The 25,725-nt window shown below is 41.6% G+C and overlaps 2 protein-coding genes across 5 annotated transcripts in view; both read left to right on the forward strand.

Moving 5' to 3' along the window:
- Positions 1–1,774: 1,774 nt before the first annotated feature.
- Positions 1,775–11,214, forward strand: mfsd1 (major facilitator superfamily domain containing 1). 2 transcript variants are annotated; one of them, XM_029516764.1, is made up of 17 exons: positions 1,775–2,001; positions 2,215–2,267; positions 2,495–2,607; positions 2,723–2,765; positions 2,952–3,019; positions 3,227–3,335; positions 3,492–3,591; positions 4,131–4,229; positions 4,553–4,664; positions 5,993–6,049; positions 6,439–6,595; positions 7,372–7,469; positions 7,603–7,715; positions 7,828–7,875; positions 8,096–8,162; positions 10,574–10,679; positions 10,922–11,214. In XM_029516764.1, exons 1-17 carry the CDS (start codon positions 1,839–1,841, stop codon positions 10,979–10,981), a joined length of 1,566 nt encoding a protein of 521 aa, XP_029372624.1. In that variant the 5' UTR covers positions 1,775–1,838; the 3' UTR covers positions 10,982–11,214. The 2 variants fall into 2 exon arrangements, with proteins under 2 accessions (XP_029372624.1, XP_029372625.1); XM_029516765.1 differs by lacking the exons at positions 10,574–10,679; positions 10,922–11,214 and adding an exon at positions 9,030–10,409 and having other exon boundaries at positions 1,778–2,001.
- schip1 (schwannomin interacting protein 1) overlaps positions 8,139–25,725 on the forward strand; it is a 186,297-nt gene continuing 168,710 nt past the window's right edge. The window contains exons 1-6 of one of the 3 annotated variants that reach the window (XM_029516759.1): positions 8,139–8,162; positions 10,574–10,679; positions 13,419–13,512; positions 20,372–20,439; positions 20,677–20,763; positions 21,967–22,108. In XM_029516759.1, the coding sequence (XP_029372619.1) occupies positions 13,423–13,512; positions 20,372–20,439; positions 20,677–20,763; positions 21,967–22,108 (387 nt within the window). In that variant the 5' untranslated portion in view covers positions 8,139–8,162; positions 10,574–10,679; positions 13,419–13,422. Of the gene's footprint in view, positions 8,163–10,573; positions 10,680–11,262; positions 13,513–20,371; positions 20,440–20,676; positions 20,764–21,966; positions 22,109–25,725 lie in introns of those variants that run through there. The other 2 variants (XM_029516758.1, XM_029516757.1) reach the window with 2 other exon arrangements.

Below are 25,725 nucleotides of genomic sequence, written 5' to 3' on the forward strand. Positions count from 1 at the left end.
GAGCTACAGAGGGGTCTGAGCGGTGACTGCAGCTGGGGGAAGGACCGTTCGTCACCCTCAGATTAAATCCTCTGGCAGATGACCCCGCTGTAGTGAATTATGAGAAATTCTAAATGACATTCATGGAAATTAAATAAACCCCTGAGATAGTGTTGCTTAGCAGTGTGCACAGAGACATGCCAGGGACATAGAAAAGAGGTGGGTAGAGGTAGGACTGACAGTTTGCTGTTACTGCATGCGTGTGAGGGACTTGATGAAACACAGTGGTAGAGTTTACATGTCAGAGAAACCTGTCAAGTCTGCACACCCGTGACGCCAATCAGCAGAGGTTAATAAACTGTTTCATGTCAAGATGCCCCAGAGAGAGGGCTTTCTGCAGCTTATTAGGGCTTTAGACTTAAGCTGTAGGCAAAAAAAAAAGTCATGTTGACACACTGCACTATTGTTCAAGCGTTCTCTGAATAAAGAAGCATGAAAGTGAGCAGGCTGACACAACTCTTTGCTGAGAAAGAAGAAGAGCAGACTTCTGACATTTTCACATACACCACTTTAATGTTCACTTAATCCACAAACAGAGTTGGATTTTAACAACACGTGTGGAAAAATAATGGTTCAAATAAAGTCCTTGAAATGTGCAGTAATCAATATTGGCCACCAGGGGGTGAATAGACACTCCCGAAAATACTGCCAGAGTTTGGGACTGAAAGAGTTGTTGCTCTGTGAGAACACAGAGCGACATTTCCATCCCCGGTGAATCATCTTTATGTCCACAGGACAAATCCAAATTTAACCAAGGTGCTAGTTATAACAGCACTCACATACTTAAATGCAGCATTATACAACAGGCTTTCTTAAAAAAAAAATAAAAATACTACTTGACTTAAAGTAAACTTTATGCAAACAAATAGTAAACGAAACGGCTAAAAAAAAGAATCAAACGTTCACTAAAACTTCATATATGGAAGATAATTTTCTGTATGGATCCAAAATATAACTGCAATTGGTGCCAGACCAAAAATTATAAATGAAATTAAGTTAATGAAAATATAAAAAACTACCTAAAACCTCAAACAAATTGACTATTGACAATCAAAAATAAGATCAAAATCAAAGAACCGTAATTCGTCCACCTGATAGTTAAACTGTAATACCGAGCAGCTGAGTGAGAACAAAAAACATCAAAAAACTTTGTGTTAAAAAATAATGATGACTGAAACATATAATTAATTTTCGTGAATTTTTTTTTTTTTTTAGATTCATATATTTATTATGGGTTCTTATATACCCCAATACACGACATACATTGAAACATCAGCCACTTCCATTGCTACACATTATCACTTTGGAACTGTAGTGAAGAGACAGTTTCATAAAAACTGAAAAACACAGCCAAGAAACCAATGCTGCAGAATGAGCAAAAGGATGCCAGAAAAACCTCAAACCATCAGCAGCAAGTTTCCATTGGTATGACCACCAACACTGTGTCAGCTGTCCGCTGCTCTTTCATTTAGGTTTACATCATATTCCGGATCTGTCGGCAACGTGGCATCTCAAGTGAAGGCTGAAATCACCTGGTTTTACCAAACAAACTAACTGTTACAGACACAAAACTGTTCATTTGTGAGGCGTGATTAAACGTTTGAAAGAAGGCACGTTGGGATAAATGTACGAACGACACCATACCGGAAATAGGGGCGTTTCACAAACATCCCACTGTGCCGTCAGGGTTTGAATGCAGCACAGCGTCACATGACCCGCCGGTGGGTCATGTGACCTACCGCCCACGTCTTCCCTTGTTTCTGTGAACTTTTCCCATCGCAGCTCCAAAACAAACCAACATGGCGGACTACGAGGAGCGGCGACGCCTGCAGGGAGATGAGGGCTCGTTCAGCGGCAGACCGGCAGCCAGGGGAGCCGGCAGACCGCTGCCGGCCATCTGCGACCCGAGCCGGCTCCTGCACCGGGTGGTGGTCCTGGCTTTCATGTGCTTCCTGGGATTCGGTGAGGAGCGAAAAACACGAGAACAATAAACAACCCGGTGTCTTTTTTTTTTTTTTTTTAAATAAAAAGCAAGCGGTGTGTGTCTTTCATACAATCGAATAAGGATAAAAAAAAAAAAGTCAGGAGTTGCTTTGGGCTTCGTGAGTCATTTGACAGTGAACAAATGCAGCGTCCGTTTGTCTTGAACCTTTTAATCGTATTGTTTTGTTTCAGGAAGTTACTTCTGTTATGACAGTCCGGCCGCCCTTCAAACTCAGGTTCTCCAGGTAATTCAGCCAAAGTTATACACCAAGCATTTTACTCACAATGCAGCAACTCACCAAAGACAAAAAAGAAAGAAAGACATATTGGATTTTTATATAGTCATCCAACCAGAATGGTCGTATTGCCTTACTCCTAAATTAATATTATTTCAGTTCCAACATGGATTCCACATGTAGATTTTCATGACAAAGCTTGCTGAAGTGATCTGTGGCGTTTCCTCCCTGACCAGGATCTGAACCTGAACACTGCCAAGTTCATGCAGCTCTATGCCTGGTACTCTTGGCCCAATGTAGTTCTCTGCTTCTTTGGAGGCTTCCTGCTCGACAGGGTCTTTGGCATCAGGTACAAAGACCAAAAGGTCGCCTCCGTTTTAGTCCAGTTCATGTTTGTGAAGATTCTCCAAGTGAAAGTGAAAGAGTTTGAACTTGATGAGTGTCATCTTTCATTGTTTTTATAGGCTTGGAACCATCATCTTTTCCCTCTTTGTCTGTGTCGGACAGGTAGTTTTACTCTGCAGTTAGTTGAGAAACGCATCATAACATCAAAACTGATCATGTTATTTACATTTTCTATTTAAATAACACAGTTCAAATTGAAAAACTTGTATTTAAACAATACAATTAGACACAAAGTGGATGGCAGTAACACTGTTCTTTTGTGTGTTTTATCTTTCCATCTCTACCTAGGTAATATTTGCTACTGGAGCTATTGTAAATCGCTTTTGGCTCATGGAATTTGGACGTTTAGTATTCGGGTAAAAGCAAAATAATTTTGCTGACTTGCCACACAGACTGTAAATTTCTCTTATCCAATGTTCACTGTAGTAAACCTGAACCTGTATCAAATAAGTCCGCTCACACACTTTTGATCGCCAAAGCACATTATGATCTAAGGCTCATGTTGGACCTTTACCGTCACTTAATTTCCAATTTCCGGGTCCCTGTCTTCTTTCCCTGGGTAGTATTGGAGGGGAGTCCTTGGCCGTGGCCCAGAATACATATGCAGTCAACTGGTTCAAAGGAAAGGAGCTTAATCTGGTGTTCGGCCTTCAGCTGAGTATGGCTCGCCTGGTGAGGGCACTGACAGCAGATCATGAATACAGGCATTCATATAACCTGTTCATAATTTTTTACTGCAAACATGTTGAATAATCTTTCTGTAAAACAATACACTTCATCAGAGCAGTAAATTTAAATCCATCCCCTTTCCTTTCTGCTCATCTCAAGGGCAGCACAGTGAACATGAACATTATGGGCTGGGTGTACAGCAAAATCGCAGACCTTGTTGGCACTGGACACACAGCTCTAGGCATTTCTCTAATGATAGGTAAATAATATATACTTCTTTCACTGGGGTTTCATGCTTCACTCAATGGGGAGACTTGAAACTGGCAAGAGTTAAACATTAAGACTCTGGTTACATGCACTCGATCTCTGTCGGTGCTAGAGATGCTAGATCCTATCTCTGAAACTAATGCGCTCAGATAGCAGACCCACAGACATAGAGAAGTGCTTTGCAGAACTAAAAGTGCTGCTGAATGGTGGAGATGAATCACGCAAGTTAGGAGAAGTGTCAGTTCTTGTATTTTTCTACAGAAGAGTTTAAAGTAAATGTGCTTTTGTTTTTGTGCACCTTGCAGTTTCTTTTACAATCTGTCTCCACTTCCACGGACAATCAAACTGTAATCTGACCATCTGAGGTCATTTCATATCAACACTAGAATCAATTGGATATCCTAAATTGCACTTCTATGTAATCTTGTGTCGAACATCTCACAGATTCTTACATTTCTGTATTTCTGTTAATCTTTTCTTGGACTTTTCCATTTGGAGTTTAGCTTTGAATTACATTTGTTCTCTCTTTAGCTGCTGTAACCTGCCTGTTTTCATTCATGTGCGCCTTGGTTTTGGCATTCCTTGACAAAAGAGCAGAGAGGATTCTCCACAAAGAGCAAGGAAAAACTGGTAATATACCTTAAGATTGTGTCTTTTTTTTTATCTTTTGTTTTTTGTTTTGTTCCTTGTCCTAACTCAGGTCAGGGTGAAGGGCCATGCATTGCTTTTGTTGTTATCTACCGAAAATTGATGTGCTGGCTTGACAGTTCATTGGGTTAACACTCCCGCTGCTATCGTGTGGCGGTGGTGTTTTTTTTTTTTTGTTTCCAATACGGGAAAAGTTCATTTTATTGCACATCAGTGAGTTGTCCCCTCAGAGCTGACAGCATATTTTGCATTTATTTATATATTTATTTTTTAGCGTTTCTCATGCTGATAATTTTGCTTATTAGGTGAGGTGATCAAGTTGACTGATGTGAAAGACTTCCCCTTCTCCCTGTGGCTCATCTTCATCATTTGTGTGGGCTACTATGTTGCTATTTTCCCCTTTATTGGACTGGGACAGTGAGTACTGCATCAGTTCCCCCCATCTCTTTCTTACATACACTCTTACATACACTCAAACGTACACGGACATGCAAAAAAAAAAAAAAAAAAAAAAAAGAAACACACCTCTCCATGTGTCTTTGGCATGTTCTTCTAACACCATACAGTCCATGTAGATCATCACCTTCTATCAAAAATAATAATAATAATGTGATATTTTCTGGACTTTACCAAAAGTGTGTGTTCCTTACATCTGGAGAATATAATAGAATATAATTTGCAGCCTGGGAGATCTCTGTAGCTCCACAACACTTCATTTATAGGATTTGTAGGATGGCATGATACCATGAAATTACTGCCCCCGCAATTTGGATATTTTTGTTTTCAGAAACATTTTGGATAAATTGTTCAGTTCTAACATATTCCTTTTTTTATTTTAAGTATGTAGTTTACTTTTACACTTTGTTTATTGTTTTAAATTAAGAGGTTTGTGAGGTGTTGGTGCATTTCTCTTAATAAGAGAGAATATTCCCAAATGTGATAAGAGATTGTGAAATCACCTACATTTATTATATAGAGTTCAGCAATAATCTCAAACAGGATTAACAAATTTTGGGGATTATTGTCAGCTGCAGATTAAAAAACCCAGCATGATCATTTGAGTGTATAGGGCTGTGCGATGTTTGAGGGACTGATTTTAGAATTAACCATGGTTTGTACGCATATATAATAAATATAGAATCATTTCTATTTTTGGCAGTGACACACATTTCTAGCAGGATTATCTCATTCTGTACAAACAGAACCATAATAATTCTGAGTAAACAGGAAAATGCACTGATAGATATTAGAGTTTTAATACTTACAATTACACATTTTGTTCCGTACCTGTTAATAAATGATGGCCTCCTTCTCAATAAGATATTATTATAGTCAGGTTTTGTGATATGCGTCAAATACAGAGCCGCCATTTAACACAATGCATGTCTGAAGAAAGAATCAGCAGTGCAACCTGGTATGCTATCATCAAACCACAAAGAGGGGGGCCACAAATGGAAAGAGGGTTGACAAATGTGTTTGCTGTGAAAGAAGCTAATTGAAGCTATCACAACCTGTATTTCTCTCACTGAAAGGCACTCCCAAATCACTTAGCAACTGACATGTTATTTCCACAGAGGGTCTGTGCTTACAGAGCAAATAGCTGTTATGCAGATGTGGCAGAAAACAATGTAAGAGAGGTACCTGCTGCAGGTGTCCCCTCGGTTTCCTCTTTGCCTTGAGACCAAACCAGCATAAAGACTAAACAGCCGTGCTGTGAGCCCATCAGCTTGTCTTTGTGTTTACAGGGTGTTCTTCATTGAAAAATTCAACTTTTCCCCAGCTGAAGCCAGAGCTGTCAACAGGTAAATCAAATCAGGTCTAATAGGCCATTCAGACCAATGTACCTTGAGGCCCTAACGCTGTTACAATCTACTGTTACTGATGTATCTTGCAATTCCTTTGTGGGCAACATTTTTCTTATTCCAGTGGATCATTGGCTAAATTACATTTCTTGTTAAGCCACAGTGGAATTTAACATCTGATAAATGTTAAACCACCTGAAGCAGGGAACAACAAAAAAACAAATAACTTGGTAGCACACATGTAAAAGCTGGAGCTGGTCTCCGTTCAGCTTAGTGTCATTAAAGGCAAAGCGCAGACTCATAGAACTGAATCTCCTGTCATATTTTCATTTAGTTTCTTCAGTACATATGTTTGCTACACATCCTTCATGTCACGCTTTCTTTTCCAGTATTGTGTACATCATCTCTGCCCCCGCATCTCCAGTCCTGGGCTTTATGGTTGATAAGACGGGAAGGAATGTAGTTTGGGTAATAATTGCCGTGGTGACAACACTTACAGCTCACATGATGCTGGCCTTCACCTTCTGGAACCCGTGGATTGCCATGGTAATGCCCATGGCAACCTTTTATACTATACTCCACTAAAAATTTGCCTTGCGTATTTACAGAAATAGATATAGAGAAATCTAGAAATATTTATAATTATTTGATAGAAATGATAGAAATCCAGTGTTTGATTTGGATGAATTTAGTTGTGATGTTGGCATGTGAATACTCAATGTGACATTTCTCAGTTACTGTTGTATTTCTGGGTAGCACTGCAGCATAGTGGGTAGTGCTGTTGCCCCACAATAAGAAGGTTTAATGATCTGGGGCCTTTCTGTGCAGAGTTTGCATGTTCTCCCCGTGCCTGTGTGGGTTTCCTCCAGGTACTCTAATTTCCTCCCACCGTCCAAAGACGACATGTTTGGGTTAACTGGTGACTGAATTGTTTGTAGGTCTGAGTGTGAGTGTGAGTGGTTGTTGGTCTCTGTGTGTCTCTGTGTGTTGGCCCTGTGATGGACTGGGGACCTGTCCAGGGTGACCCCGCCCTCACCCAGTGTGAGCTGCGGTTGGCTCCAGCAACCCCCGCGACCTGGAAATGGATAAGTGGTAGAAGATGAATGAATGAATGATGTATTTCTGTTCATTCGAAATATACTACCAGCTTTGTCATAGATTGCCAAATACTCCAATAGCACCACCCCTTACTCTCCATAGTAAGAAGTTAAGCACATATTCTCATACAGTTTTCTCACATAACTAAGTTACATTTTAGCAAGGAACTCTTGGGAGAGCCTGGGAACATATCATATAAATGTGTTTGCTTGCTTGTTTTCCAGTCTCTGCTGGGCATCTCCTACTCCTTACTGGCATGTGCACTGTGGCCCATGGTGGCGTTTGTTGTGCCTGAGCATCAGCTGGGGACAGCATACGGCTTGTATGTACTTGCTATGACATTGCTGTTCTGATTGAGTAGAATAACGTTACTATAAATATTGGACTGCTTCTGTTTTGTTTAATTTTTATTTCCACATTAAAACTCATGTTTATCTTCTACTTTTGGCCAACAGCATGCAGTCCATCCAAAACCTGGGTCTTGCTCTCATTGCCATAGCAGCTGGAGCCATCCTAGACACCCGAGGATACTTAGTTTTAGAAGTGTTTTTCTGCGCCTGCATTTGCCGTCAGTATTTTCCATCTGTTTTGTGTGTTTATAGGATTCTAGTATTTCAAACATCATGTTGATTGGCATTATTGTGGACTTCCCTCATTCTTCTCTCCTCTTTGTGTTATAGTCGCACTCATTGCAGTGGTGATGTTGTACTTTGTGGATTATCTCAAAGGTAAGGGAAGCCTGACAACTCTTCCACTGCTTCACTTCTCCCACTCTTTTTCTTTACCTTGTCACATTGTCTTAGGATCTTTCCTCAGCCCATCCGTCTTTTTTCCTCATGTGGCACCCTTCACTCCCTTTCTGTCACAGTTAGGCATATCCCTCTGCTTTACACCAGACACACACACACTTTATATTAATCATCTCTCCATCTCTATCTCTTGTACTAGGAGGAGATTTGAACCAGTCAGCGGCAGTCAGAGCAAAACTCCAGAAAGAAGCTGCTTCAGATGCAGAGTGAGTAGCATTGACCCTTCAGCCACCATCGCTGCTTTTCCACCCACTTACCCAACAATTAGACAATCTCACATACGCGATGAACAGCCCACTCATATAGTCAAGAGGCACAGGCGTGTTTTGGATAGAGACACTAGCAGAAGCCCTCATGTTAATTTCCTGTCCATGTGCTGAGGTGAACCTGCTGCAATTTAGTTTTGCACAAATATTTTTGGTTTTATTATTATTAATTATTATTATATTATTAAATATGAGCACATTTAAAATGCAACAGTTTCAGGGAATGCTGTTGTTTTCTTTATGTGACCTACTAATTCATTTAGTTTTAATGGACTTGGTCTTTGCTCCAATATTTCACCACTCCAGTCACATGACCTGCATGCTAACAGTGGGTCATGTGACTGTAAATCTGCAACTCCTAGTTTTGAGCATTTACAAGGATGAGGAGGTAGGTAGGTAGGTATAGGTATAGAACTCAAATTTAGCATTAATTCATCTATTATGTTGTGGGGACGACACTTAACTACTTGGTGAATGCATTCATGTAGAACAATTTTCATAAGAACATAATATATTTAGACAAACATGAAGTGTTATCTGTGTTAGGGTTAGGGTTAGAAATGGGCACATTGATTTAGGTCACAGCTTTCAGTTCATGTGCACCAGCTGGCTTGTGCCCATACATGACACTTAGCGGTTTATCTCGTGTTTTCATCATGGAAGCAAACCACACGTCTGTCTCTGTGTCTTTGTTTATCTTTACATCTCCGTATCTCTGTCTGTTTGTGTTCTTCTCTTTGTGGCTACATGTGTATATATGGCTAACTGACTAATTCTCTGGTCCGTGCTGTAATTGATATTTTCCAGATGATGATGATGATGATGGGAACACACATAGTTCTGGGCTTCAGAGCCAGCAGGCTGCAATGTCCACCCCAAAAGCTGTCAGTCTACTGCCATGGGGCAGGACTGTGCCACTGACTCCGCCCAGTGCTGTCATCTGTGGCTCCTCCCACCAGAACTGACTGTCTGGCTCTACCCATTTAATAATCCTGCATTATCAGCTATTCAGGGCACTAACAAAGTACAAATCCCACGTTGGACATAATGACTTCTCATACTCAAATCTCCATGCTAGTGCAACTCCCAATCTAAGCTCCCAATATTAAGTCACTTATTTTATGTGTAAATAGGAGAAAATTTGAGAATATTTTTTTTGTGTTTCTTTTTATACAAATCTTACTTGCCTTATTTTAAACGCCTCAGCAGTTAATTTATGTACATATCGTTTGTCAGCATTCACAATAATTGCCAACCAAAACCTTCCTTACTAAAGTATCCTTAGGCAGGCTAACTTCCTATTCAGTTTTAATCATACGTGTCGCTGACCTTTTATGGTGAATAAAAGGTCAGAAAAGAGCACAGCTCTTTAGTTGTTAGTTTTTTATTGCTTAGTTCTTGTATTTCTTAATTCCTTGATATGCTCTTCTCTAGTTTCAGAAGTTCTTAAAATTCATTTTCTGTTTCAACATCAAACGGTCCATTATTATAATGATAAGAAAGATAATGAAAAAAAGAGGCACTCTTGTAATGATATGCACAGTTTAAACTTTTTATGAACTGTTTTATTAATGTGACCTTTAAGAATCAGTTCCACTTAAGAATGATGCTGTTTAGATTATGTTTTCTTCTTTTATCACACTCAGGTAATTAACTTTGTCAGTAAGCACTTACCCAAGTTGCTGCTTGCTTCATCTGAGCAGTGCAACAAAAGCACTCATGCACTCTACTTAAATCTCACCAGAATATGGAAGAGATTTGTTTCTGTGTTTTGTTAAGGTTTCACACAGTGGATGATTAACATTCACTACCTCAGTTGAGGCCCCAATGAAATGTTTAATAGCAGCAACACATGTGAGACAATGGTCAGTAACATAAAACTGAAATGTTATGATGTGTGATGTGCACATTGAAATGATGAGTGTGGCACAGCTGCTCTCTTCACTGGTACTCATTTGCACTGACATAACAGCAGTGCAGTCTTTGTTTAATGGGAAAAGATTATGTGGACTGTTACTGAGCTAGAAGATCCAATTTATAATCAAATGTCTCAGACTTTTTAAGGAAAGTGTTTTAAAAAACATCATCTTCAGTCTTTTTCAGCAACCGACTCAAATTTGTTACCAGACTGTTCCTGGAATAAGTACATTTAATTAAATACACATTTTTAAAGACATTTTTACTCTCTGTCATTGTAGAACTTTGTTTTTTTAATAGATTTTATACCCAACAACGTGATGAACTCATCCTTCAGCATCAGGCTGTTGGTGGCTAATCCTTTTGGTGGTGGTGTCACATATTAATTTCAGGGTCTATGGACGATAAAAATGGCCACATTATTATTCCTGCAGGATTAAAAGGAGGCCCAGTAAACTAACAGAGGGGGAGCTTGCTAGATTAGCACCCATGTCCGCTTTTGGCCTACGGAACAGATACCTCTCCAGGCTGGGCGCACAGGTATGTGCACACAAATACGTAGACACACACACATACACCCCTTAATGATAAAAAAAATCAATTTATGAATGAGTTCAGCCTCTGACTTTGATGCAGCAATACTTTTTTTATTTATTTTTTTTTACCAAAGGCCAGGAGAGCTGGTTCTCCAGCAACCCCACCAGTTAAACACAAGTAACTCTTGTGCTAAAACTGTGGTTTCAGTTTCCTTTTGATTCAGTCTGTCTTGTCTCTCCTCCCAGCTCCCAGACCATTGCTCGACCCATCTGTCATCACTTGCTCACAGGAGCGTTCTAAAGTGATGCCCCTCATTCTACTGTCTGCTTAAAAGATAAGATGTGTACAAACTGCCCTCTTGTGTAAAATGTTACACATTTTACCTTAACCTTCACACGACTGATTGTTGGGCTGGATGTTTATTTTTTCTGTTTGTTTTTTTTCACTCTATTTACTATCAACACAGAGAATATTTTTGAACCTAAATAAGTTATATTCTATTCATGCCACTGTGAGAAGATGTATGTATATATAAGAGAGGGCACATCACTGTCACTCATGGCTTTTTTTTTTTTTTTTTCTATTTTATGGACACACCTTTCTCTGAACGCCAGGGGGCGGTAATTTACACAAATGTTAAAATGTCACTTCTGGACTGGTATCACCGCTTTTAAACAACTTCCTCTAGCAATCTCAGGTTTTTGCAGAATGAGTTTGTGTCTTACTTTTGCTGCCCCTCCAAATTTTATACAAATTTATTAGAATAAAAAAATGCATCACAAGTCAGGGACGTTGATAACGTGTTGAACGCTGCCAAATGCTTCATTTATATTTAGAACAATAAAAAGATTATTAAACGCAGCTCGGAGACGGCGTCGGCGCAGTCCTTAGTTTTTATTAATACCCATTATCCACTGACTCATGATGAAAGTCACTGTACAGACTGATGGCTCAGGTCGAGGTCTGCCCTTGGGACATCTAACGCACACACACCGGGGTGCACTCGCTTCTTCCTCCTCAGCAGCCAGGCCCGGAGCTCCCGGTGTTGCTGCGAGGAGCCCAGAAAGTAGAGGAGTGGATTTGCGCAGCAGTTGAAACTGACTACAGGTTTCCAGACTTTATAGGAGATCATGAGCACGTTGAGCAGATCACAGTCTCCGGGTATATAGACCCGCACAAACAAGTAGACGGTGCGAGCAATGTGATAAGGCACAAAACACACCACAAACATTAGACACACAACCAGGAGAGTGTACTTTGGAGATGTTGACACCGCAGTAAAGCACCTTCATCATGGAGCAGTAACAGGTGACCACGACCAGGAAGGGCACCGTGGCCAAAAACAGCCCGTAGGGGAAGTTCATGTTAAACTGCTCGGGGTTAGCCGTTTCAAAGCAGACCGTCATGTTGTTGATCTCGCCCGTGTGCGCAAAAGCCAGCGTGGGTAAGATCTCTGCGGCGGCCAGGACCCAAACCGAGCCCGAAGCGAAGATGGAGAGCGTCTTGGTCCGCAGGCGCATGGCGGTGACGGGGAAGCGCACGCCGACGCACGTGAGGAACACCATGCTGCAGTGGAGTGAAGAAGCGGACGGTTTTGCAGATGATGTTGCCGAAGGGCCACAGGGCTCCCATGGCGTTGTTGATGACCAGGGGGGGCAAGGCCAACACGGAGAGGAGGTCCGCCACGGCCAGATTGGCCATGTAGATCACTGAGCTGCTCCAGCTGCGTGTCCGGCAGCAAACGCACCACAGCAGGGTGCCGTTTAAAGTCAGGCCCAGCACAAACACCAGGCCGCAGGGCACCGGCAGGAAGATCCTTTCATAGTAGTCAGTAACTGGACAGATATGGAAGTCCTCCCTTCACAACAGCAGCTGCTACAGTAGAATAATTTGGACTAAACACAATAATCCAAAGCTTTATAACCTGATAGGGGATACCTGCCTGGAGCTCACCTTTAACTGATGTGTGAGCATGACGTGTTCTGCTTTAAAAAAAAAAACAAAAACAAAACAAAACCTACTGCAAGTGTTTGTTCAACATGTGCGTGCCTCCCGTCCCCAGCCCTGCTATGCAATGCAAACCTTTACAAAACCATATCTAGGCTCTGAGTAAATAGATTAACACGCAGTGAGGCATTTCAACATCCTGATATAATGGGCTGAGATATCCCACTGCAGGAAGAAAGGATGGAAGGGATGGATAGGCAGATAGGAGGTGTGCAGATAATTAAAACTGTAATTGAAGCCGAGCGCCAGTTTAAATGATATATGTATAAAAACGGAAGGGGGAAAAAAAAAAAAAAAAACATTTCACGCGCACACGCTCAGCATCCCATTGGCTGCGAGAATTTCCCAAGTCTGGTCTCTCTCCGGCTGCTCCCGACTCCAAGTGTTCACTTCATCTCTGTCTGGCCGCGGAGAGAGAGCTCGTCATGCTGAGGAACCGCTCATACAGGTTAGTGTCACATCCAGCGACTCACCCCCATCAGCCATGCAGGCGACAAAACGCAGCTTCATTTGGGGGACGCATGATAAGGTCCAGACACAGTGTCTGCTTCGACACGCACTGGTGAGTAGAGAGAGAGAAAAAAGCCTGCATAACGGTGCTCTCTGCAGCAGGACAGAGGGGAGTATAAGCTGCTCATGCATCCACAGTTTACGGCAGATTTCAGATTTCGGCGAGGCTTCTTGTCTGTTTTGTGTGTGTCTGTGTGTGTCTAAACTTGAGCGGTGTCCTTCCAGGAGCATGTACCAGGGAGAGGAGGCGAGGCTGCGCAGCGGGAGTCCGGCTGTGGCTCGGGAGAGGAAACACCTTGCTCTGTGCATTAATAACCAGGTAAGAGGACACGGCTGCAGAGTGTGTATGTCATAAGTGCGAACAGCATTGCTTACGTTGTTCTTGCTGCTAGATATATTTTCAGTTAGTACTGAAGGCGCACATTCAGAAATGATGTAATTCACTTTTTTTTATTTATTTATTTATTTTTTATTTATTTTTTTATTTATTTTTTTTGGAAGCATGGAGTTAACGCTCATGCTGCTCGGTCACAAAGACTCTCCCAAGAAGAAATCCATCCAAGGACCTGTTCTGAAGGCAATATCTGACTTTTTAGGCAACTCCTCCTCCTCTGATCGCGGAGAAGTATCAGCACCTTGGACAGTGACAGCTGCTGTTAGAACTTGTAAATCTCCAGTAAATCTGTTCCCCTCCCTTCACGGATTCAACTTAACTGCTTTGAATTTGGCCTCCCTTAATCACCCATTCAAATGGTGCAATTATTTCACTTCAGTTGGGTTTGTGAAATTGCTTTTTCATTTTAGCTTGAGGCCACTTCAGGATTTTTGTGAAACGGTCTCATCAATATCAGGCCTCCCGCTGTAAATGACTTGCTTTCCAGCAGCGAATAGTTAAGACCTGGCTGCACTGAAGAGGTGTGTCCTCGCCTCTTCAAGTTGAGAGCAGAGCTTATGTAGCTTATAGCTGGGGAAAACAAATAAACTCTGGCAGTCAGTGTTTGTAATTGATTGAATTATGCAAATCAGTTTTGCGTGTCGTTCACAGAAGGCTGCAGTTTTCCCTTTATGCTGGCGCACAGGTTCACCTGGTTCTGTTGAACTTCTGAATATTTAATGCCGGAGATGCAGAATCGTGCACTATTGTCAGCAGGGGAATATTTAGCGCAAGAGCTCTGAAAGCTATGTTCCGTCACAGCCTTCAACTGACTCTGCAATATATTATAATGCTGCTCCTCTCCCAAACACATGACCGTACAGTGGCACCACTCACTCTGGTCCTCTGCATGTTCCCCTAAACCTTTTTCGCTCTGACACCACATTTTTTCCAGTGCCACTCATTTTAATTTCAACACCACTTTCCAAAGATTACACTTCCAAACTGATCAATCAGTGAGGCATCACGTCAGATCAGAGAAGCCTCCGAAGAAGGCTTCGGACTTCGGCAGAAGACACCAAAAAATGTTGTTTAAGGTTCATCCAGTAAATGGTGGGTGGAATTTGAGTGAGAATAGAAATGCTGGTGATTGGATACGCAGGCTGCTCCACTTGCTGTGTCTGTGAGTGATTCAGATTCATTGCCAAGGCATGAACCCCCTGAGAAGCACATTAATCTATCCAGCTATTACCCTGTAATCAATGGGACAGTGGGATTTTACAGCCATGGGCTCATGTTGTTAACCATTTCACACAGAGTTTATTTAAACAGCATGCCGAAGGGGGTGGTGAATTTAATGGGGTCACGCATGAAATATACAGTACGAATGACACCGTTGACACAGCACTTGCAGCTGGAATCTTGAAATTGTTCCTCAGCATCATGCATGACACCTCTTGTTGCTCCTAATTAAATGGACACGTAGGAAAAATATGTGCCAGGATGGCACCACCTGAATGAACTTATGTTTGTGCTCAACAGGGGCAGACATGCGTGTGTGTCATTCCGACAGGGCAGCATCAGTTTTCCTCAACGGGCTGTGGGAGCCTGGAATCAGCCCTCTCTAGTATGTAGAAGGATGTACATTGTGGGAGTGTGGTGCCAGGGAGGAGTGTCATATTTCAGAAGTGCATTATCGCCTCTCCCCCGCAGCGGGACAGAGCTGTGCTGAGTGCTGTTCGTGCCAGCTCACTTAAATTCTCCACGATTGAGTCGTAATAACCTGCGCAGGAGCAAGATGAGCCTGCACACTGACAGATAGCTGTCCCTTTGCCTGCCCAGGCCATGTGACAAAGAAATATGGGGCCTAGCTCAGCTGAATGCTCTGTTTGTTTGTGTGTGTGTGTGTGTCTGCATTACAATATAAGAATTCAATGTGTCTATTTTCTTTTTCTATTAAACTACATCATAACTCTTACAAAACGTACGGCCATAGATGGGCGCACACATGCACGGCTCCACCTGCCCACATTCCCCTTTCACTTTTTTAGTCATTTCCATCCATTCCTATTATCGTGTCTTAGAAGGCTGGTGTGGTCTCTATGAGTGAACCCAGTCTTTGATCACTGAAAGTGTGTGAGTGTCAGAACATGCCCCCGTCCCCTCCCTAACCATATGTTAACCAGAGCAGCTCTCTGCTGGTTAATGGTAGCAGGGGACTAGTCCCAGCTGCTCCATTTTGCATTTTGATGGACTTTATCATTTTCTCTGTCGTGCACCTCCTTCATGTCTGGTTGTAAAACCGCATACATCTCCACACCTCTTGCGATATCTCGTTTTCTTATTCTGTGTAAGACTAACCATTTGCCCTCCTCATTGTGCGTGGCAGAGCCCGTATACCCAACTTCTTTAAATGTTCAACAGCCCCTCTCTGCAGTCACTTGCGCTCAACATAATGCAAGTTTACAGACTAATGTCGTAAACTATTCTAGATCCATTAATGCTGAATAATCAGATCAGTGTAAATCGACATAAAATGAATGGATAATAAATATGGTCAGTCAATATTTATCAAGCAGAAGCATTAAGCATGGCCTTGTTCTCGCTTCTTGGTAATAATAATCCTTCTTTTCTATTTTGTAGCATTGTTATTTCAAATAGTTGGCTGGACAAAAGAAATGTAAAATCTGTTTTCTTCAGATTTTCTGGAAAAATAAAAAGATTAATTAACAATAAAAGCTGTTAATGACTTGCTTTGGTCATAAAACCTTTTTAACCAAATGGATCTGTCACCGAAAAATGAGTTCAGTTCATGTATTTGATGAACTGCTTAATTATAGATATGAAATTAACCTGTAAGTGATGTAAGCCTCCTCAGTGTTACTGTTCCTTTATCTGTGCTTTATGGATCAGATTACAGTGGTTACTCCAGTCTGGAATCAATGGCTGTGTAACTGCAGAGTCTTGAGGGCTGTGTGAATGTATAAAGTCCTCACTCACATTTATCTGATCCCCATGAAATGGCTCTCTCACTCTCACCACAGTTTCAGTCAATGTAAGTTTGCCATTCCGATTCTCCGTCGTTTTATGCCTCCAAACCTTGATGTCTTTTTCTTTCACTCTCTTGCTTTTGTTGCCTTCGTCTCTCTGAAAATAGGATTTAAAAAAAGCTCAAGTGAAATAACATAAACTATATCCTCAATCCATTTCCCTCAGTGGAAAGTACTTGTTTCACCCCATAGCCATTAGAGAAAATAACATTTTAAATCATGTAATCCAATAACACATCAATGACATCTACATTCCTCCGTGGGCTCTTTATTCACTCAGAGACTCAGGCGAAAGTGTAAATGTTGACTTCCATGTTATTCCCTGCATGCAGCATGCATGCAAATTGATTTCCAATGTTGCGATTAACGAACATATTTGGTGATACTGCCCTTTTTCTGCTTGGACATTTCCCCAGGTTGATCGGCACGTCGAGCTGCAGCCGAAAAGCCAATAGTCTGATGCAGATGTTTCAGCTGCAATCAAACCCCTCCTGAGATCGCATTGTGTGTGTCCGCACGTTTGCATGCAGGCGCGTTTGTGTATCTGTGTTCATGTATGTGTGTGTCGGAGTTTACCTCACTGAGACCATGCTAATCTGAAGGCCACAAAGAACTGACCATCCTTCACACGCTGGATGGAATAAGCTTGCATCTTTGTGTGTGTGTGTGTGTGTGTGTGTGTTTTAGCGTGGACACTCAGCTATGCCCGCCATCGATCTCTCTGATAGAACTAGGTCTCTGAGAAATTATGATTTTAATAACTCATCAATTAAAGGGAAGCAGACATTCTGCAATGTGCTGGTGTTTCTTGCCCCATCCTTGTTCTTTCCCTCCCTTCTCTCATTTTTCAGTGACATAATTCTTATTACTGTCTGCCCTCACCCTCCCTAGCCTTTCAGCTTATTGATTGCCCTGATTTTGATATTGAAAATAATGCGCTTAATCTGTTTACGTGAGGGTTCTGTTAATATCCCCGTCCTTATGCAATCATCTACTCAGCTCATGATTTAAGAGCTTGTCCTGTGACCTATGGCCAGCACATAATGCTTTTCTGCTGTCATCAGCTACAAATGTTTCGCTACATTGGTATTTCTATTGGTCTCATATAACTTCAGCACATTTTATCCTGAAACCCAAGACATTGCAGCTGGTTGTAAACACAGGAGATAGCAGCCGTAAAAAACGACCAACACAAGCTACTGAGTGTCAAGCAAATGCTGATGTCTTTGAGAACTCAGAGCTACATAATTTCCCCCATGAAACTGTACGTAGTGTCATCAGTGTTGTAATCACAGTCTCAATGTCCGAATGTTCAATTGAACATTCGACTGAAATTGATTGAGTCTGCAGCTTACACACTTGATACAGTTATATTTTAAAGCCCTATTGGCCTTTTGCCTGGCATCCTGATTACTTAAGTCCTATTGGCTTCGCTAAGAGGAGCACAGAGAACGTTGGGAACGGTTTATTAATACAATTTGAGAACATGTAGCTAAAAATCCATTACAAAAGTTCAGGAAGGTTTGATTTCACACAAATACAAAGTTATATCAGGTGAGAAACTTTATATGTTAAAAATGAAATGACCATCTTTCACACTTTGGACTCTCAGAGGTACTCCATCAATGGAAAATGTTGGCAATAACAAAACAATGGAATTACTACTTGAGATGATGTTGTAATCGGAGTTTCTGGCTGATGGGAGAAGGAACGTTCAACCATGTGCTCCCCATGTTTATGGGGTCAGTCATATCTGCAGGGAATTACGGCACTTGAAAACACAAGTCTCACATTTTATGCTTAAGCCATGGCTAACTTATTTCCCCATCCAGCAGCCATGAAGCATCTCTAACACGTATTTAGAGTTACCTGTCTGTCTGCCTGACAAATATAAATATTCACACTTTATTTAGCCCTGGACTTCTCTAACTCTTGTGGGAAATATGCTGCTTTGCAGCTGCTGAATACGCCGCTATGCGCAACAGCTGTTCATAAAATTTTTCGGAACACAATGCACACTCTTCAATGTGTACAGCGGGTCCATAGCAGTGTTTTTCTTCGAAACAGCTGTTTGCTGCAGCTGGATGTGAGGAAGGTCAGAGAAAGACAACAGTGATGTGTTTTGTTGTTTTTTTTTTTTTGGCATAAAACAAAAATAATACTCTGAAAAGCACCAACATGCTCTACAGAGTGGGAAGGACCTGCAGTGTCAGAAGAAAATTGTGTCTCCTCATCACTTGCTTTTCTCATTACTTGTAACTACAGTCACTGGCATCGGTATCACACTGATCTGTGAGCTGAATGAGTCCTCACACTGTCGACCATCTCGCAAGCACACAAACACGAACAAACACTTACAGCTTGCACCCTGCTGGCTGAAGGAGAGATGGGGCTGTGCTAGCAGCACATCCATCTGCCTAGTGGCATTGAGCGTCATGGCAGCAGCCACTGCAGCCACTGTTTACCAAGTCATCTCAGTGGTCTAGTCTCGTTGGGGGGGGGGGGGGGTCGTCTGGTCTAGTCTCTGTGGAGGGGTCACAGAGATCGGTGTGTCATCAGATAGATCATAATCCATCTATGCCCAGTCCACTCACACTACGGACAATTTAGAGTCATCGATCAACCTGGACATGTTCGGCTGCCCAGTCCGGGAACCGAACCTGCGACCGTTCTTATTGTGGGGCCACAGTGCTAACCGCCGTGCTGCCAGGTGCAATATTATATGGCAATATTTCAATATTATAAATATGATAGATAGCAATTTATCCTCAGGGAAATTCATTTCCATGCATCATTCACACAATAAGACATACAGAGACATGCTGCCTCACCTCCGGCCTCTGGTGGTTGGGCTGTGTCCTCGTGTTGATTAATAGACAGTAAACTTATATATATATTTATATATATATATATATATATATATGTCAAACTTATACTTAGCTAAGAATTCAACCTCTTCTCTCTTTCCCTAAACTGTTCAGACGATTCACTTGCCCCGCTAATCTAACTAAACCATTAGCAATGTCCTTTCTTGCCTTTCCATTGGAAGAAATTCATACACTACAGGTCCTCAGTGACCAGGCAGGCTAAAGTGAACAGCCATCACAGAATGTGAATTTTTTTTTTTTTTTATGATAGGTGGAGCGCTCTCTTAGCGGCAAATGAAGTAATCAGTAATTTCCACTTCAGTAGGCTAAAAGGCAAAAGGGTGCTCAACAGTTTAACAAAAGCAAACTTGTGTATTATATGCCAAGTGAATCAGACCATGTTGCTCTTCAGTGTTTGAAAGCCGTGCTTTTTCAGTCATTACTCAAATGACAGCTATAATACCAAACTGGTTCCGATGAACGAAATGAAGGAATGACTTGAAAAAAGATTTGTTCATTTTACTGAACGAGATTAAAAGACCTGAGTCGGTAAAAACTTCCAAGGAGCACGTATATGCTGTTACGTATCAGCAATAGTATACCACTTTTTCTTTTCTCCTGCCTCTGTGTTGATCATTATTCATACATTTGTTAACAGACACACACAGGCTACCACTCTTGAGGTTAATAAACAGATAACAGAAACAAATGATAAAGTTACGCAGCTACACCAGACAGACAGCATCCGTGGGCAGAGAAGCAGTTACACATGCACAAAATACTGCAGTTATTATTGTATCGTACTATAGCTCCGATCCTCCTTTGTCTAATCTTTTGCACAAAGGGTTTGAAAGCATTGTTGACTTATCGGTGCTGTTCACTGCACAGGAGGAGGTGAAGCGGTATCATCGCTACTGCAACCACAGCGGAGGGCAAGCAATTCCCAAAGTGGAGAGGTAAACCACCACAGTGTCCCTACTCTTCAATAAACAGCTTGCCTTTTATACACAGCACTCAATCTGCATGGAGATGCTGCCATTCTAGACTCCTCCTTGAATATCAATGCTTCACATTGTGCTCTGATTGTGGTACAAAAATATTGATGTTGATGTAATTCATGAATTTGTGACATGCAGGATGCGTAGCAGAAAGCGCTATATGTTTTCAATATTTCTGTTTACGTGTCTTCACAGAAGCCGTCCTTGCAGGAGTGAGGAAGAGGATGACAATAGCCCTAATCGCCGTGAGCAACAACAGCAACTGGAGATTAAGGCTATTTTGTGAGCATCACCTGTGGCTTTTTTTGTGTAATTGTTTTCTCTTTTGTTTGTTTTTTTTAGTCTGTGTTTACTTTTAATCAGTTTTATAAAGAGAGTTCCCCATGTTACCTTTTCCTTTAATATTGATTTCTATTTGTTCTGTTGGGTAGAGCAATTTATGTGTAGCTTTAATTATTTTTAGCTTCTGATTAGGTTTCAGAGTCTGTGTCAAAGTGCACTTTTGAGTGCATGAACCTTTGTGGACTTCTATCCAACACCCATTTACACAAACACTGGCCAAAGGTTTCCTCGTATAAGAGGGAAGGACATCTCTTGCCTGAGGCTTTCACTTCGTTGTAGGTTGAGGATAGCGAAGAGAAAGCCAATCTTTATAAATGGAGGTGACATGATTGGGGTGTGTGCCGCTGTGATGGGTAGAGAAAAAAAAAATCCCGGATAAAATTGACAGAAAATGCAGAGGAACAGGAAGTTAAAGAGAGAATAGAGGTGGATGGAGAGATACAAGAAGCAGAAAGAGCAGAGAAGTGGAAAAAATTGGGACCGCGGGAGGGATGGGAGGAAAGGTAGTGGTTTTGGAGCTAGGAGTTATGGCCTAATTCAATTTGTTCAATTTGGCTCAGTTGTCTCTCTGCTTCACTGGAGGTGAATGCCTTTCTCCATCGGGTAATTGATCCTACACTCCATCCTGGACCTTGACTTTGGGGTGACCACAGGGATGAAAGAGGGAGGAAAGTGAGAGACAGGGGAAGCAGCCTGTGGAGGGGGTGAGGGGTGAGGTAGGTGGGCAGAAGTTGAGAAAAGCCAAGCTAGAAGGATGTCATGATGAAGCCTGTCCATTTGTAAGCTGCCAGAAGGAATTTGAACTCTCCAAATTAAGCAAATGGATTTCAATGTTAAATACCATCCAAATTAAAACATTCAGAATACTTAGTTAGCTCAATTCAATTTAGGGTCATCTTAGGGTCCAAATTAAACTGACTGAGCGGCTGAATGAATCTCAGGTTTCTACAAAGCATAGCCCACTTATTGACGGCAATTCACCCTTAGCTGTGCGTGCGGTAGAATTTGAAGGTCAGATTATTAGACTTCTGTTACGGAAATGTTACGACTTTTACCACTCATGTTTTCTTACACATTTCAGCCAGGATGATAACTTTTAATATTAGATACTGATATCACTGTCTTATTCCTTTATGATCCCAGGATCCAGCGTGCCTGGCGTGCAACCATGTCCCACAGAGGGAGATGGCAGGGGCAAGGCAAGAATTGTCCCAGCCACCATCTGGGTGAGACGGTGTCTTCAGAGAGCCTCCAGGACCCTACGATGACAACCAGCATTTCCACGGTAAGACCAAAACCTGTGTGACTGAAATCAAACTGACTGGTGCGTCATGAGAGAGGTTGCCAGAGATCTAGACATCTTTAGGTGATCTGCTGCTATCTGTTGTTTCAGCTGGGAATGAAAAGAATGGGGGAGTTTATGCATGGATGGATAAAGTAATAAAGAAGAGCGAAAAGGAGGGGATGGGGAGGGGTGTTTACTTCTAATGTCATCTGGGGAACTTAGGGGGTCTTGTTGGTGAAGGTGGATGGGATGCCAACTGGCACTGTGCCCAGGCCTGTAATTAGCCATTAATTAGGTACATTTTCAAAGCTGGTTGATTGATTAATGAAGTGCCTCTGCCCTTGTCCCCTCCTCCTCTAGCCCCCTCTCCCGAGGGAGTGCAGGAGAGAATTAAACAGTGCTCACAGGGCATGGCATGCAAACAAAAGCCTGAGAAAAAGCAAACCACTGTATGAGCAGCATATAGACAGTGAGGAGAAGGAGAAGGGCGGGAGGCCGAGTCAAAAAAAAAGTGCTGGGGCTGGGGGGACTAATGCAGAGATACGAAAATGATGCTTTTAGACTGCCTCAAGTTTTAAGTGACAGACAAAACACAAACATACACACAGACAGTCTGCTCTGCTGGGTTTTCATGGATGGATAGAGTCTGTGCCTCTCACAGTGTAGTAATCACACCCGCGCAAGCCTGCCCACGCTCTTTGCAGAAACTCGGCACAGAAAGAAATGATGTCATGTCTGCAGGCTGACTTGTGTGTGTGTGGGATGCATCTATTCCCCTCTTTTTAAGGAGTGCGACAGCAAAGCAAAAATCCCTTTGCAAACAGATGGGCCGGTGTCCTGGTGAGACTCTTTGTGCTGATGTGTGCGTGCGTGCGTGCGTGTGTGTGTGTATGTGTGTTGTTTTTAGGTTGTTTGTTCTGCTTGAAGGAGTTTGTTGTTCATTAGCACAGCAGCAAATGTCTTCCTAATTAGAAAGTTAGTGTAACTTAAAAACCAAGCTGACAAAGAACCCCCCCACCACCTTCATTTTCTCAAAGTTATTGAAAATGTGAGTTAGCAATATTAATACAATGTGATGAACTCAATAGTTTGTTTTCCTCCATTCCATCCAACCCCGCTAATACAGTGGCATATACATGATCGGGGTTCCAAAGTATGCATTTAATGTGCTCTGCTTCATTTACATTACCATCCACCAGGCTTCACAGGGAAATATTTTACTTTTTACAACACTACATTTATCTGACAGCTAAAGTTAATTTTTGCAAGATTTTACAAGATCAACTTCTAAATATGAGGCATCCTTATATATTAAACACTCTATATCATAGTTGCATATAATTTCCACCCTCACCAGCAAAATCAGCCACATGATATTTATAAAATAATAATATAAAATGTTATTGAATCCAGTTCTTTCACTTTTGATACATTCAGTAAACGTTGCTAATGATCTTTAAACGCTTTTCTTGAACATTTCAAATGCATGACTTTTCCGTGCTGTATTTTTATACTGCAGCAATTTAGCCTTTTTAGTGATTGATCATAATAGTTTTTCCTGGATCAACACACAAAACAGGCGCTGTCATAGCCAGCACCTTAATGTTGTTGATGTATAGTTTGCGCAATCATCTCATTTTTCTCATCTGCGAATTCATATCTCCTTATGACAGCACATCTCTGAATGCTTGCTGCTGTTTTCTACCATCAGCTTGCAAGTTCCAATTGTAAATAGAAGTGTCCTGTTTGCAGTAAGCACCACAGATGTTACATCTTAACATGACTGGCTGCAAAGTGTGTACATTAGTGATGTGCAAATCACCTCTGATGCCATCTGAATCTGCATGTATGCATAAATAATCCACTACTGCCACCCACCAGAGCAAATTATTTCCCCCGCTTTAGAGCCCTGCACTCGAACACACGTCGCCATTATTTCTCAGCAGGATTTTATGTGTGACGATACGGTAAAATATTGCAGTGAAGCAGACTTGTTTGAAATCAACCAACATTTGTCAAAACTGAAAGTTGTTAATTTTTCCTAAAGTGAAAGTGGCAACAAGTATTTCCACAGTAACCTGAACGCAGTGTGAGATTTTTAATAAATTCATCGAAAGATTCTGCAGGTGAGCACTGCCTCACAAACATATCCAAATTAAATACTAAAGCATAACAAGTTCAGCCATCCAAACACCGAATCTAATGCATGCTTGACACAAAAATGAAGCTTAAACCATATTACCATTTTTAGTGAATGGAATTAATACTCTCCTCATGTATTATGTATTATTTCATCCACTCCATCCATCCATATGCAAGATTTTTTTTAATAGTCTTCTTCAAGTATAAATCTCTACAGCCACTGCCGTTTTCATCTCCTTTACCCTCTCCACTCCAGTGCATCACACCTTTCGCCTCCATGTCTTCCATCAAAACCTTCCTTTAACATACATATAGATCATCCTCTCTGTCTCCCAGGCTCTGTTTTTCCGTTTCTCTTTCTTCCTTCTCTGTCTTGCTCTCATCGTCTGTCCTCATTCATGCTGTATCACTCTTCTGCACCCATTGTGCTCTCTGAAGGACAGACATTTATCAGTGTAAGGTCAGGGTGCCACATTGTGTGTGTGTGTGTGTGTGTGTGTGTGTGTGTGTGTGTGTGTGTGTGTGTGTGTGTGTGTGTGTGTGTGTGTGTGTGTGTGTGTGTGTGTGTGTGTGTGTGTGGAGGTTCATGGAAGCTCATGAGAAGGACCTTGCAACGGCCTGGCGAGGGTGGGTGGTTCAAACATACTTCATTTATATTTCATGGAACTTGGATATTCAACACATTCATACATACATACATACACACACACACCCTTATCCTCAACTCTCCATCTCATAGCACCTCATAGAATTCAACTCTGTCCGTATCAATGTCAGGTTGTCTCCTGTGTCTGTTTGTGTGCATCTTCCATAAAACATGGTTGTATCCCTTGATGTGGTTTGCTCAGGCCCACTGTAACCTTAGACCTGGATGTATTATTTATACATTAAGGGGCCAGGCACTGGTCATTTCTGGTGCATTGATAGTAAATCAATAGGTCTGACTGCTGTGTGTAGGCTGTTCTGCTGGGGTTGTTGTGTAGATGCCTATGGAAAACTTTGGACGTGGTGTTGTACTAAAATGTAGAATAAGAACACGAACAGCATGCTAGTACTGGTCAATATTTTAACCTCTGACAAAGTCATGATCGATAATGGTAAAAAATGAGCTGACCATTTTCTGATATATTTTGTACCCACATCTACTTACCTGGTGTCTTGCAGAGAAGATTAGTTTTTAAAATGAGGCTACAGCCAAGTATATGTTAGCTTAGCTGAGCATCGACACTGGAAGAAGTGGGAAAATGAAAGCCTGGCAATGACAGAACCTCTATAGTTCACAAATTGATCAGCTGCTTATTTTAAACTAAGCCTGAAAACTTGGTTTTTCAGGGTTGTTAGTTCACACTCTGAATACTGATATGAGCATGGCATCTGTCTTCTAATTTAATGCTCCATCCACATTCCTCTATGCAACTTAAAATAGTGCTTTTCTCTAAAGTTCTGAAGATGTCTAAACCAAAAGGCTTATGTCA

Source organism: Echeneis naucrates, chromosome 13, assembly GCF_900963305.1.
Source record: "Echeneis naucrates chromosome 13, fEcheNa1.1, whole genome shotgun sequence".
NCBI lineage: Eukaryota > Metazoa > Chordata > Actinopteri > Carangiformes > Echeneidae > Echeneis > Echeneis naucrates.